The sequence below is a fragment of the Taeniopygia guttata genome, chromosome 34, assembly GCF_048771995.1.
Source record: "Taeniopygia guttata chromosome 34, bTaeGut7.mat, whole genome shotgun sequence".
Taxonomy (NCBI): Eukaryota; Metazoa; Chordata; class Aves; order Passeriformes; family Estrildidae; genus Taeniopygia; species Taeniopygia guttata.
The window spans coordinates 2,380,485-2,393,601 of NC_133059.1; the positions used below are offsets into that span (position 1 = coordinate 2,380,485).

Here is a 13,117-nt window from a genome sequence, read left to right on the forward strand (position 1 = left end):
CCCGCGATCTCTCCATTAGTTAATTAGTGACCCATTAACGATTTCCCGTTAATTACCCCCGTGATTTATCCCCATTATCTCTCCCCGTGATTCATTAATTAGTGACCCATTAACGATTTCCCGTTAATTACCCCCGTGATTTATCCCCATTATCCATCCCCGTGATTCATTAATTAGTGACCCATTAACGATTTCCCGTTAATTACCCCCGTGATTTATCCATCCCCACTCATTAATCAGTGCCAATTAACGAACCCCGTTAATTACCCCATTATCTCTCCCCATTATCAATCCCCATTCATTAATCAGTGCCCATTAACGATTTCCCGTTAATTACCCCATTATCTCTCCCCATTATCAATCCCCATTCATTAATCAGTGCAATTAACACATCCCGTTAATTACCCCATTATCTCTCCCCATTATCAATCCCCATTCATTAATCAGTGCAATTAACACATCCCGTTAATTACCCCCATTATCTCTCCCCATTATCAATCCCCATGATTTCCCCATTAATTAATGATGACCCGTTAATTACCCCATGATTTATCCCCATTATCGATCTCCGTGATTGCCCCATTCATTAATTAGTGACCCATTAATGATTTCCCCATTGATTAATGAGTGACCCATTAATGAACCCCATTAATTACCCCATGATTTATCCCCATTATCCATCCCCCTGATCTCACCCATTAATTAATCAGACCCGTTAATTACCGCTGTGATTTACCCCCATTATCAATCCGCACAATCTATCCCCATTCATTAATTAGTGCCAATTAACACACCCCGTTAATTACCCCCGTGATTTATCCCCATTATCAATCCCCATTATCAATCCCCATCATTAATCAGTGCCAATTAACACACCCCATTAATTACCCCCACGATCAATCCCCATTCTCTTTCTGCACTATCAATCCCCATCATTAATTAGTGCCAATTAATGAACCCGTTAATTACCCCATTATCTCTCCCCGTTATCAATCCCCACAATCCATCTGCACTCATTAATCCGTGCCAATTAACGAACCCCGTTAATTACCCCACGATTCATCCCCATTATCTCTCCCCGTGATTCATTAATTAGGGCCCATTAACGATTTCCCGTTAATTACCCCCGTGAATTTGTCCCCATTATCAATCCCCATTATCAATCCCCATTCATTAATCAGTGCCAATTAACAGAGCCCGTTAATTACCCCCAAGATCTATCCCCATTATCTTTCTGCACTACCAATCCCCATTCATTAATCAGCGCCAATTAATGAACCCCGTTAATTACCCCCACGATCTCTCCCCGTTCTCTTTCCGCACTATCAATCCCCGCTCATTAATCAGTGCCAATTAACAAACCCCGTTAATTACCCCCGTGATTTATCCATCCCCACGATCTCCCTATTCATTAATCAGTGCCGATTAACAACGTCCTGTTAATTAGTGACCCATTAATGAACCCCATTAATTACTCCATGATTTATCTCCGTTATCTCTCCCCACGATCTCCCCCGTTAATTAATTGGTGCCAATTAACGAACCCCATTAATTACCCCCATGATTTATCCCCATTATCTCTCCCCATTATCAATCCCCATTCATTAATCAGTGCCAATTAACACACCCCATTAATTACCCCCAAGATCTATCCCCATTATATTTCCGCACTATCAATCCCCACTCATTAATTAGTGCCAATTAACGAACCCCATTAATTACCCCCCTGATTTATCCCCGTTATCTCTCCCCATTATCAATCCCCACTCATTAATCAGTTCCAATTAACAAACCCCGTTAATTACCCCCGTGATCTATCCCCGTGATCTTTCTGCTCTATCAATCCCCACTCATTAATTAGTGCCAATTAACAAACTCCGTTAATTACCCCCATGATTTATCCCCAATATCAATCCCCATTATCAATCCCCATTCATTAATCAGTGCCAATTAACAAACCCTGTTAATTACCCCCGTGATTTATCCCCATTACCTCTTCCCCTGATCTCCCCATTAATTAATTAATCAGTGCCAATTAACACACCCCATTAATTACCCCCATGATTTACCCCCATGATCTCTCCCCATTATCAATCCCCATCATTAATCAGTGCCAATTAACGAACCCCGTTAATTACCCCCATGATCTCTCCCCGTTATCTCTCCCCATTATCAATCCCCACTCATTAATCAGTGCCAATTAACACACCCCGTTAATTACCCCCATGATTTATCCCCATTATCCATCCCCATTATCAATCCCCATTAATTAATCAATGCCAATTAACGAACCCCATTAATTACCCCCGTGATTTATCCCCATTATCTCTCCCCATTATCAATCCCCATCATTAATCAGTGCCAATTAACACACCCTGTTAATTACCCCCGTGATTTATCCATCCCCACGATCTCCCTATTCATTAATCAGTGCCGATTAACAACGTCCTGTTAATTAGTGACCCATTAATGAACCCCATTAATTACTCCATGATTTATCCCCGTTATCTCTCCCCACGATCTCCCCCATTAATTAATCAGTGCCAATTAACGAACCCCATTAATTACCCCCATGATTTATCCCCATTATCTCTCCCCATTATCAATCCCCATCACTAATTAGCGCTAATTAACGCCGTTAATTACCCCCGTGATTTATCCCCGTTATCTCTCCCCATTACCAATCCGCATTAATTAATTAGCGCTAATTACGGCCGTTAATTAGGGCTGTTTGCGGGCCGGGCTCTGCGGGCGCTGCAGCGCGAGCTGGAGCTGGAGTGCGACTACGGGCGGGAGGCGCAGAACGCCCGGAAATTCCGGTGATTTTCGGCAATTTTGGGGAATTTCGGGAATTTCGGGAATTTTTTGGGATTTTGGGTGATTTTATGGAATTTTTTGGGAATTTTTTGGGGATTTTTGGGGCATTTTTGGGGCGTTTTTGGGATTTTTAGCAGATTTTTTCTGGGATTTTAGGGTCGTTTCGGGACGGTTTTAGGGGTTTTTGGGGCAGTTTAGGGGAATTTCGGAAATTTTGGGAATTTTGGGGATTTCTTAAAATTTTGGGGCGATTTTTGGGGATTTTTGGGGCATTTTTGGGGCATTTTTGGGGCGTTTTTGGCAATTTTAGCAGATTTTTTCTGGGATTTTGGGGCAGTTTTGGGAGATTTTTTTGGGGATTTTAGGGGAATTTCGGGAATTTTTTGGGATTTTGGGGGAATTTGGGGATTTTAGGGTATTTTGGGGGATTTTTGGGGGATTTTGGGGGGATTTTGGGGGGATTTTAGGGGCATTTTTGGGAATTTTAGCAGATTTTTTCTGGGATTTTGGGGCAGTTTTGGGGGATTTTTTGGGGAATTTTTGGGGAATTTTGGGAATTTTGGGAATTTTTTGGGGATTTTTTGGGATTTTGGGGCAATTTTTGGGGATTTTTGGGGATTTTTGGCGGATTTTTGGGGCGTTTTTGGGAATTTTAGCAGATTTTTTCTGGGATTTTCAGGCCGTTTTAGGGGATTTTGGGGCAGTTTTGGGGGATTTTTTGGGGAATTTTAGGGGAATTTCGGGAATTTTGGGGATTTTTGGGATTTTGGGGCAATTTTATGGAATTTTTTGGGAATTTTTGGGGCATTTTTGGGGCATTTTTGGGGCGTTTTTGGCAATTTTAGCAGATTTTTCTGGGATTTTCGGGCCGTTTTACGGGATTTTGGGGCAGTTTTGGGGGATTTGGGGAATTTTGGGAATTTTGGGAATTTTTTGGGATTTTGGGGCAATTTTATGGGATTTTTTGGGGATTTTTGGGGCAGTTTTGGGGCATTTTTTGGGAATTTGAGCAGATTTTTTCTGGGATTTTAGGGCAGTTTTAGGGGAATTTGGGGCAGTTTTTGGGGATTTTTTGGGGAATTTTTGGGGAATTTCAGGAATTTCGGGAATTTTTTGGGATTTTGGGGCGATTTTATGGGATTTTTGGGGGATTTTTGGGGCAGTTTTGTGGCGTTTTGGGAATTTTAGCAGATTTTTTCTGGGATTTTGGGGCAGTTTTTTAGGGGATTTTGGGGCAGTTTTGGGGGATTTTTTGGGGAATTTTAGGGGAATTTTGGGGGGATTTCGGGGATTTTTTGGGATTTTGGGGCGATTTTATGGGATTTTTGGGGGATTTTTGGGGCATTTTTGGGGCGTTTTTGGCAATTTTAGCAGATTTTCTCTGGGATTTTTTGGGCAGTTTTAGGGGATTTTGGGGCAGTTTTGGGGGATTTTTTGGGGAATTTCGGGAATTTCGGGAATTTTTTGGGATTTTGGGGCAATTTTATGGGATTTTTGGGGGATTTTTTTGGGGGATTTGGGGCAGTTTTGGGGCGTTTTTGGGAATTTTAGCAGATTTTTTCTGGGATTTTAGGGCAGTTTTAGGGGATTTTTGGGGCAGTTTTTGGGAATTTTAGGGGAATTTCAGGAATTTTGGAGATTTTTTGGGATTTTGGGGCAATTTCGTGGGATTTTTGGGGGATTTTTTTGGGGATTTTTGGGGCAGTTTTGGGGCATTTTTGGGAATTTTAGCAGATTTTTTCTGGGATTTTAGGGCAGTTTTATGGGATTTTGGGGCAGTTTTGGGGGATTTTTGGGGGAATTTTAGGGGAATTTCGGGAATTTCGGGAATTTTTGGGGATTTTGGGGTAATTTTGGGGGATTTTTTGGGGGATTTTGGGGCAGTTTTGGGGCGTTTTTGGGAATTTTAGCAGATTTTTTCTGGGATTTTAGGGCAGTTTTTGGGGATTTTGGGGCAGTTTGGGGGATTTTGGGAGGAATTTTAGGGGAATTTTGGGAATTTTTGGGATTTTGGGACAATTTTCGGGGATTTTTGGGGGATTTTTGGGGGGTTTTGGGGCGCTTTTGGGGCGTTTTTGGCAATTTTAGCAGATTTTTTCTGGGATTTTAGGGCAGTTTTAGGGGATTTTGGGGCATTTTTGGGGGATTTTTTGGGGAATTTTGGGAATTTCGGGAATTTCGGGAATTTTTGGGGATTTTGGGGCAATTTTGGGGGATTTTTGGGGATTTTTGGGGGATTTTTGGGGCAGTTTTGGGGCGTTTTTTGGGAATTTGAGCAGATTTTTTCTGGGATTTTGGGGCAGTTTTTGGGGATTTTGGGGCAGTTTTGGGGGATTTTTTGGGGAATTTTTGGGGAATTTTGGGAATTTCGGGGATTTTTTGGGATTTTGGGGTGATTTTATGGGATTTTTGGGGGATTTTTTGTGGGATTTTTGGGGCATTTTTGGGGCATTTTTGGCAATTTTAGCAGATTTTTTCTGGGATTTTAGGGCAGTTTTAGGGGATTTTGGGGCAGTTTTGGGGAATTTTTTTGGGAATTTTAGGGGAATTTCGGGAATTTCGGGAATTTTGAGAAGTTTTTGGGATTTTGGGGCAATTTTAGGGGATTTTTGGGGGATTTTTTGGGGGATTTTTTTGGGGATTTTTTGGGCATTTTTGGCAATTTTAGCAGATCTTTTATGGGATTTTAGGGCAGTTTCAGGGGATTTTGGGGCAGTTTTGGGATTTTTTTTGGGAATTTTAGGGGAATTTCAGGAATTTCGGGAATTTTGGGGCGATTTTATGGGATTTTTGGGGGATTTTTGGGGCAGTTTTGGGGCGTTTATGGGAATTTTAGCAGATTTTTTCTGGGATTTTAGGGCAGTTTTGGGGGATTTTGGGGCAGTTTTGGGGGATTTTTTGGGGAATTTTAGGGGAATTTTGGGGCACTTTTATGGGATTTTGGGGGAATTTGGGGATTTAGGGGATTTTGGGGTGATTTTAGGGGATTTTAGGGGGATTTTGGGGCAGTTTTAGGAATTGTTGGGGTATTTTTAGGGGATTTCAGGGATTTTTTGACAATTTTAGGGATTTTTTGGGGATTTTTGGGGGTTTTTGTAGGATTTTTGGGGGATTTTTTTTAGGAATTTTAGTGGATTTCCGGGGATTTTGGGGATGTTTTGGGGGATTTTTGGGGCATTTCGGTGGGGATTTTTCTGGTCTGGGATTTTGGGGTTCCCAGGACCCGTTTTTGGGGGAGACATTTTGGGGGATTTTTGGGAGATTTTTGTTGTTATTTTTGGGATTTTTGGGGGATTTTGATCGGGATTTTGGGGATTTTTGGGGGATTTCGATCCGGATTTGGGGGATTTTTGGGGGATTCCTGTCGGGATTTTGGGGATTTTTGGGGGATTTCAGTTGGGATTTTTGGGGGATTTTGGTTGTTATTTTGGGGATTTTGGGGGGATTTTTTTGGGGATTTTGGGGATTTTTGGGGTATTTCGGTTGGGATTTGGGGGATTATTGGGGGATTTCAATCGGGATTTTTGGGGGATTTTGTTTGTTATTTTTGGGGTATTTCAGTGGGGATTTTGGGTATTTTTGGGGTATTTTGGTCCGGATTTTGGGGATTTTTGGGGGATTCCTATCCGGATTTTCACGATTTGGGATTTTGGGGTTCCCAGGTCCCTCCTGTCCCAGGACCCCTTTTTTGGGGTGGGATTTTGGGGATTTTTGGGGTATTTTGGTGGGGATTTTTAGGGGATTTCGGTCGGGATTTTTGGGACTTTTGGGGGGTTTTGGTTGGGATTTTGGGGGGAATTTCGTTGGGGATTTTTGGGGGATTTCGGTGGGGATTTTGGGGATTTTTGGGGTATTTTGATCCGGATTTTTAGGATTTTTGGGGTATTTCGATCGGGATTTTTAGGATTTGGGATTTTTGGGGTCCCCAGGTCTCTCCTGTCCCAGGACCCCTTTTTCGGGGTGGGATTTTTAGGGGATTTTTGGGGTATTTTGGTTGTTATTTTGGGGATTTTTGGGGTATTTCGATCGGGATTTTTAGGATTTTTGGGGGATTTCGATTGAGATTTTTAGGGGATTTTGGTTGTTATTTTGGGGATTTTTGGGGGCTTTTGGTGGGGATTTTTGGGGGATTTCGGTCGGGATTTTGGGGATTTTGGGGGGATTCCTGTCAGGATTTTTGGGATTTTTGGGGGATTTTGATCGGGATTTTGGGGATTTTTTGGGGGATTTCGGTCGGGATTTTGGGGATTTTTGGGGTATTTCAGTGGGGATTTTTAGGGGATTTTGGTTGTTATTTTGGGTATTTTTGGGTTATTTCGATCCGGATTTTTAGGATTTTGGGTTATTTCGATGGGGATTTTCACAATTTGGGATTTTGGGGTCCCCAGGTCCCTCCTGGCCCAGGACCCGTTTTTCGGGGTGGGATTTTTGGGGGATTTCGGTTGTTATTTTGGGGATTTTTGGGGGATTTCGGTCGGTATTTATGGGGGATTTCGGTCAGGATTTTTGGGGGATTTCAATCAGGTTTTTGGGGATTTTTAGGGGATTTTGGTTGTTATTTTGGGGATTCTTGAGGGATTTCGGTTGTGATTTTGGGATTTTTGGGGGATTTCGGTGGGGATTTTTGGGGGATTTTGATCGGGATTTTGGGTATTTTTGGGTTATTTCGATTGGGATTTTGGGTATTTTTGGGGTATTCCTGTCGGGATTTTTACCATTTCTGATTTTTGGGGTGCCCAGGTCGTTCCTGTCTCAGGACCCCTTTTTCGGGGTGGGATTTTTGGGGTATTTCAGTGGGGATTTTTGGGGGATTTTGGTCGGGATTTTTAGGGGATTTTGGTTGTTATTTTGGGGATTTTTGGGGGATTCCTGTCGGGATTTTTGGGATTTTTAGGGGATTTCTTTCAGGATTATTTAGGATTTGGGATTTTTGGGGTTCCCAGGTCTCTCCTGTCCCAGGACCCCTTTTTCGGGGTGGGATTTTTGGGGGATTTCGGTTGTTATTTTGGGGATTTTTGGGGTATTTCGATCCGGATTTTTGGGTATTTTTGGGGTATTTCGATCCGGATTTTTAGGATTTCTGATTTTTGGGGTTCCCAGGTCTCTCCTGTCCCAGGACCCCTTTTTCGGGGTGGGATTTTTAGGGGATTTTGGTTGTTATTTTGGGGATTTTTGGGGGATTTCGGTCGGGATTTTTGGGGGATTCCTATTGGGATTTTTGGGTTTTTTGAGGGATTTTGGTTGGGATTTTGGGGGGATTTTGGTGGGGATTTTGGGTTTTTTGGGGGGATTTTTGTTGTTATTTTTGGGATTTTTGGGGGATTTTGATCGGGATTTTTGGGGTATTTCGGTCCGGATTTTGGGTATTTTTGGGGTATTTTGATCAGGATTTTTAGGATTTCTGATTTTTGGGTTTCCCAGGTCTCTCCTGTCCCAGGACCCCTTTTTCGGGGTGGGATTTTGGGCATTTTTAGGGGGTTTTGGCTGTTATTTTGGAGATTTTTGGGGGATTCCTGCTGGGATTTTTGGGGGATTCTGGTCGGGATTTTTGGGTTATTTTGATCCGGATTTTCACGATTTGGGGTTTTTGGGGTGCCCAGGTCTCTCCTGTCCCAGGACCCCTTTTTCGGGGTGGGATTTTGGGGTATTTCGGTCGGGATTTTGGGAATTTTTGGGGGATATCAGTTGGGATTTTTGGGGGATTTCGATGGGGATTTTTGGGTTATTTAGCTCCGGATTTTCACAATTTGGGATTTTGGGGTTCCCAGGTCCCTGCTGTCCCAGGACCCCTTTTTCGGGGTGCCGGCGGTGCTGCCCCAGCTCAGCTCCCGCCGCGTTCTGGGCCTGGAGTGGGGGCGGGGCTGGAGCCTCGAGCGCTGCCGGAGCCTCTCCCAGGAGCGCCGGGACCAGGTGGGACCCCAAATTTGGGGGGGGGACCCCAAAATTGGGGAGGGGAACCCGAAATTTGGGGGGCTGAACCCGAAATTTGGGGGAGGGACCCCGAAATTTGGGGCTTTGGGGGGATTTTGGGGGAATTTTAAAGGATTTTGGGGAGATTTTTGGGGGTTTATTTGGGATTTTCAGGTGGGACCCCGAAATTTGGGGGGGTGGGACCCCGAAATTGGGAGATGGGAGCCCAAAATTTGGGGAGTGGGACCCTGAAATTTGGGGATGGGACCCCGAAATTTGGGGTTCTGAACCCGAAATTTGGGAGTGGGACCCCAAAACTGGGGGATGGGACCCCGAAATTTGGGGGTTTGGGGGGATTTTGGGGGAATTTTAAAGGATTTTGGGGAGATTTTTGGGAGATTTGGGGCGATTTTTTTGGGGTTTATTTGGGATTTGGGAGTTGGACCCCAAAATTTGGGGGGGGGACCCCGAAATTTGGGGAGGACCCCGAAATTTGAGGGTGGGACCCCGAAATTTGGGAGTGGGACCCCGAAATTTGGGGATGGGACCCCGAAATTTGGGGGTTTTTAGGGACGTTTTGGGGGGATTTGGGCGTTTTTGGGGGAATTTTTATGGGTTTATTTGGGATTTTCAGGTGGGACCCCGAAATTTTGGGGGGGGACCCCAAAATTTGGGGGGGGGACCCCAAAATTTGGGGGGAAACCCGAAATTTGGGGGGAGGAACCCCAAAATTTGGAGGGGGACCCCGAAATTTGGGGATGGGACCCCAAAATTTGGGGGTTTTGTGGGGGATTTGGGCTCTTTTGGGGGAATTTTTATGGGTTTATTTGGGATTTTCAGGTGGGACCCCGAAATTGGGGGTGGCCGAAATTGGGGGGGACCCCGAAATTTGGGGTGGGACCCCGAAATTTGGGAGAGGGACCCCAAAACTGGGGAGATTTGGGGGGATTTTTGGTTTTTTGGGGGGGATTTTTGGGGGTTTATTTGGGATTTGGGAGTGGGACCCCAAAACTGGGGGGGGGACCCCGAAATTTGGGGAAGGGAACCCGAAATTTGGGGTGGGACCCTGAAATTTGGCAGTGGGACCTCGAAATTTGGGGGGGGAACCCGAAATATGGGGGCAGGACCCCAAAGTTTGGGATGGGACCCCGAAATTTGGGGATGAGACCCCAAAACTGGGGAGATTTGGGGGGATTTTTGTGTTTTTGGGGGGGATATTTGGGGGTTTATTTGGGATTTGGGAGTGGGACCCCAAAATTTGGGGTGGGACCCCGAAATTTGGGGGGGAATCCGGAAATTTGGGGTGGGGACCCCAAAACTGGGGAGATTTGGGGGGATTTTGGGGGTTTTTTTGGGGGGATTTTTGGGGGTTTATTTGGGATTTGGGAGTGGGACCCCAAAACTGGGGGGGACCCCAAAATTTGGGGGTGGGACCCCGAAATTTGGGGGGTGGGAACCCAAAATTTGGGGATGGGACCCCGAAATTTGGGAGTGGGACCCCGAAATTTGGGGGGGGACCCCGAAATTTGGCAGTGGGACCCCGAAATTTGGGTGTTTGGGGGGATTTGGACGTTTTTGGGGGAATTTTTACGGGTTTATTTGGGATTTTCAGGTGGGACCCCAAAATTTGGGGGGGGAACCCGAAATTGGGGAGATTTGGGGGGATTTTTGGGTTTTTTGGGGGGATTTTTGGTGGTTTATTTGGGATTTGGGAGTGGGACCCCAAAATTTGGGGGGGAACCCGAAATTTGGGGGGGGACTCCAAAATTTGGGGGGTGGGACCCCGAAATTGGGGTGTGGGACCCCGAAATTTGGGGGTTTGGGGGGATTTGGGCGTTTTTGGGGGAATTTTTACGGGTTTATTTGGGATTTTCAGGTGGGACCCCGAAATTTTGGGGGGGGACCCCGAAATTTAGGAGTGGGACCCCGAAATTTGGGATGGGACCCCGAAATTTGGGGGGGAGACCCCAAAATTGGGGGGGGAACCCGAAATTTGGGGGGAGAACCCGAAATTTGGGGGTTTTTAGGGACGTTTTGGGGGGATTTGGGCGTCTTTGGGGGAATTTTTATGGGTTTATTTGGGATTTGGGAGTGGGACCCCAAAATTTGGGGATGGGACCCTGAAATTTGGGGGTGGGGACCCCGAAATTTGGCAGTGGGACCCCGAAATTTGGGGAGGGACCCTTAAATTTGGGGATTTGGGGGGATTTTTGGGTTTTTTGGGGGGGATTTTTGGGGGTTTATTTGGGATTTGGGAGTGGGACCCCAAAATTGGGGGGGGGACCCCGAAATTTGGGGGGGGATCCCGAAATTTGGGGATGGGACCCCGAAATTTGGCAGGGGGACCCCAACATTTGAGGGTAGGACCCCGAAATTTGGGAGTGGGAACCCGAAATTTGGGGATGGGACCCCGAAATTTGGGGGTTTTTAGGGACGTTTTGGGGGGATTTGGGCTCTTTTGGGGGAATTTTTATGGGTTTATTTGGGATTTTGAGGTAGGACCCCAAAATTTGGGGGGGGACCCCAAAACTGGGGAGATTTGGGGGGATTTTTGGTTTTTTTGAGGGAATTTTTGGGGTTTGTTTGGGATTTGGGAATGGGACCCCAAAATCGGGGGGTGACCCCAAAATTGGGGAGTTTGGGGGAGATTTTTGGGGTTTTTGGGGAGATTTTGGGAATTTTGGTGGGATTTTAGGGGGTATTGGGGGAATTTTAAAGGATTTTGGGGGATTTTTGGGGGTTTATTTGGGATTTTGAGGGGGGACCCCAAAATCGGGGGGGACCCCAAAATTGGGAGAGGGATTTCAAAATTGGGGAGATTTTGGGGGGATTTGGGGTTTTTTGGGGATTTTTTTGGGGTTTGGGAAGGATTTTGGGGGGTTTTTTTAGGATTATTTGGGGGATTTTTGGGGGGTTTGAGAGGGATTTTTTGGCATTTTTGAGGCTTTTTTTGGGGTTTTTTTAATGGGATTTTTTTGGGATTTTTTAGGAATTTGGGAGATTTTTGGGATTTTTTGGGATTTTGGGCATTTTTTGGAGTTTTTAGGGGATTTTTGTGGGGATTTTTATGCGATTTTTTGGCATTTCTGAGGCATTTTTGTTTGGTTTTTTTTTAACTGAATTTTTGGGATTTGGGGCAATTTTGGGGGGAAATTTTGGGATTTTGGGGAATTTTGGGATTTATTTTACGATTTTGGGCATTTCCTGGAGCTTTTAGGGCATTTTTGGGGGGGATTTTTTGGCATTTCTGAGGCATTTTTGGCGATTTTTGAACGGGATTTTTTGGGGATTTTTTGGGATTTTTTAGGAATTTGGGGAATTTTGGGATTTTGGGGAATTTTGGGATTTATTTGATGATTTTGGGCATTTCCTGGAGCTTTTAGGGGCTTTTTGAGGGGATTTTTTGGCATTTCTGAGCCGTTTTTGGCGGTTTTTTAACGGGATTTTTTGGGATTTTTTAGGAATTTGGGGATTTTGGGGCATTTTTGGGACTTTTTTGGGATTTTGGGCATTTCCTGGAGCTTTTAGGGGATTTTTTGAGGGGATTTTTTGTGCGATTTGAGAGGGATTTTTTGGCATTTCTGAGGCATTTTTGGGTTTTTTTTAACGGGATTTTTTGGGATTTTTTAGGAATTTGGGGGATTTGGGGAATTTTGGGACTTTTTTGGGTTTTTGGGCATTTCCTGGAGTTTTTAGGGGATTTTTGTGGGGATTTTTATACAATTTTTTGGCATTTCTGAGGCATTTTTTGTTTTTTTTTTAAACTGAATTTTTGGGATTTGGGGCAATTTTTGGGGGGAATTTTTGGGATTTTGGGGAATTTGGGATTTTGGGGAATTTCGGGATTTATTTTATGATTTTGGGCATTTCCTGGAGCTTTTCGGGGATTTTCGGGGGGGATTTTTTGGCATTTCTGAGGCATTTTTTTTGTTTTTTTTTAATGGGATTTTTTGGGATTTGGAGGAATTTTGGGGTGAAATTTTGGGATTTTGGGGAATTTTGGGATTTTGGGGAATTTTGGGATTTATTTTATGATTTTGGACATTTCCTGGAGCTTTTAGGGGATTTTTAGGGGGGATTTTTTTGCATTTCTGAGCCGTTTTTGACGATTTTTGAACGGGATTTTTTGGGGATTTTTGTGGATTTTTTAGGAATTTGGGGAATTTTGGGATTTGGGGGAATTTTGGGATTTTGGGCATTTCCTGGAGATTTTATGGGATTTTTTGAGGGGATTTTTTGTGCGATTTTGGAGGGATTTTTTGGCATTTCTGAGACATTTTTGGGTTTTTTTTAATGGGATTTTTTTGGATTTTTTAGGAATTTGGGGAATTTGGGGGATTTTTTGGGATTTTGGGCATTTCCTGAAGTTTTTAGGGGATTTTTGTGGGGA

The 13,117-nt window shown here is 44.4% G+C and overlaps 2 protein-coding genes across 2 annotated transcripts in view; both read left to right on the top strand.

Moving 5' to 3' along the window:
* LOC121468955 (uncharacterized) overlaps positions 1–13,117 on the top strand; it is a 2,238,800-nt gene that overhangs the window by 1,906,694 nt on the left and 318,989 nt on the right. The gene's annotated exons all lie outside the window — the stretch shown is intronic.
* The window catches only part of COQ8B (coenzyme Q8B), a 62,452-nt gene that overhangs the window by 35,729 nt on the left and 13,606 nt on the right, over positions 1–13,117 (top strand). The window contains exons 9-10 of the mRNA XM_072920975.1: positions 2,726–2,819; positions 8,586–8,727. Coding sequence (XP_072777076.1) covers positions 2,726–2,819; positions 8,586–8,727 — 236 coding nt within the window. The remainder of the gene's footprint in view (positions 1–2,725; positions 2,820–8,585; positions 8,728–13,117) is intronic.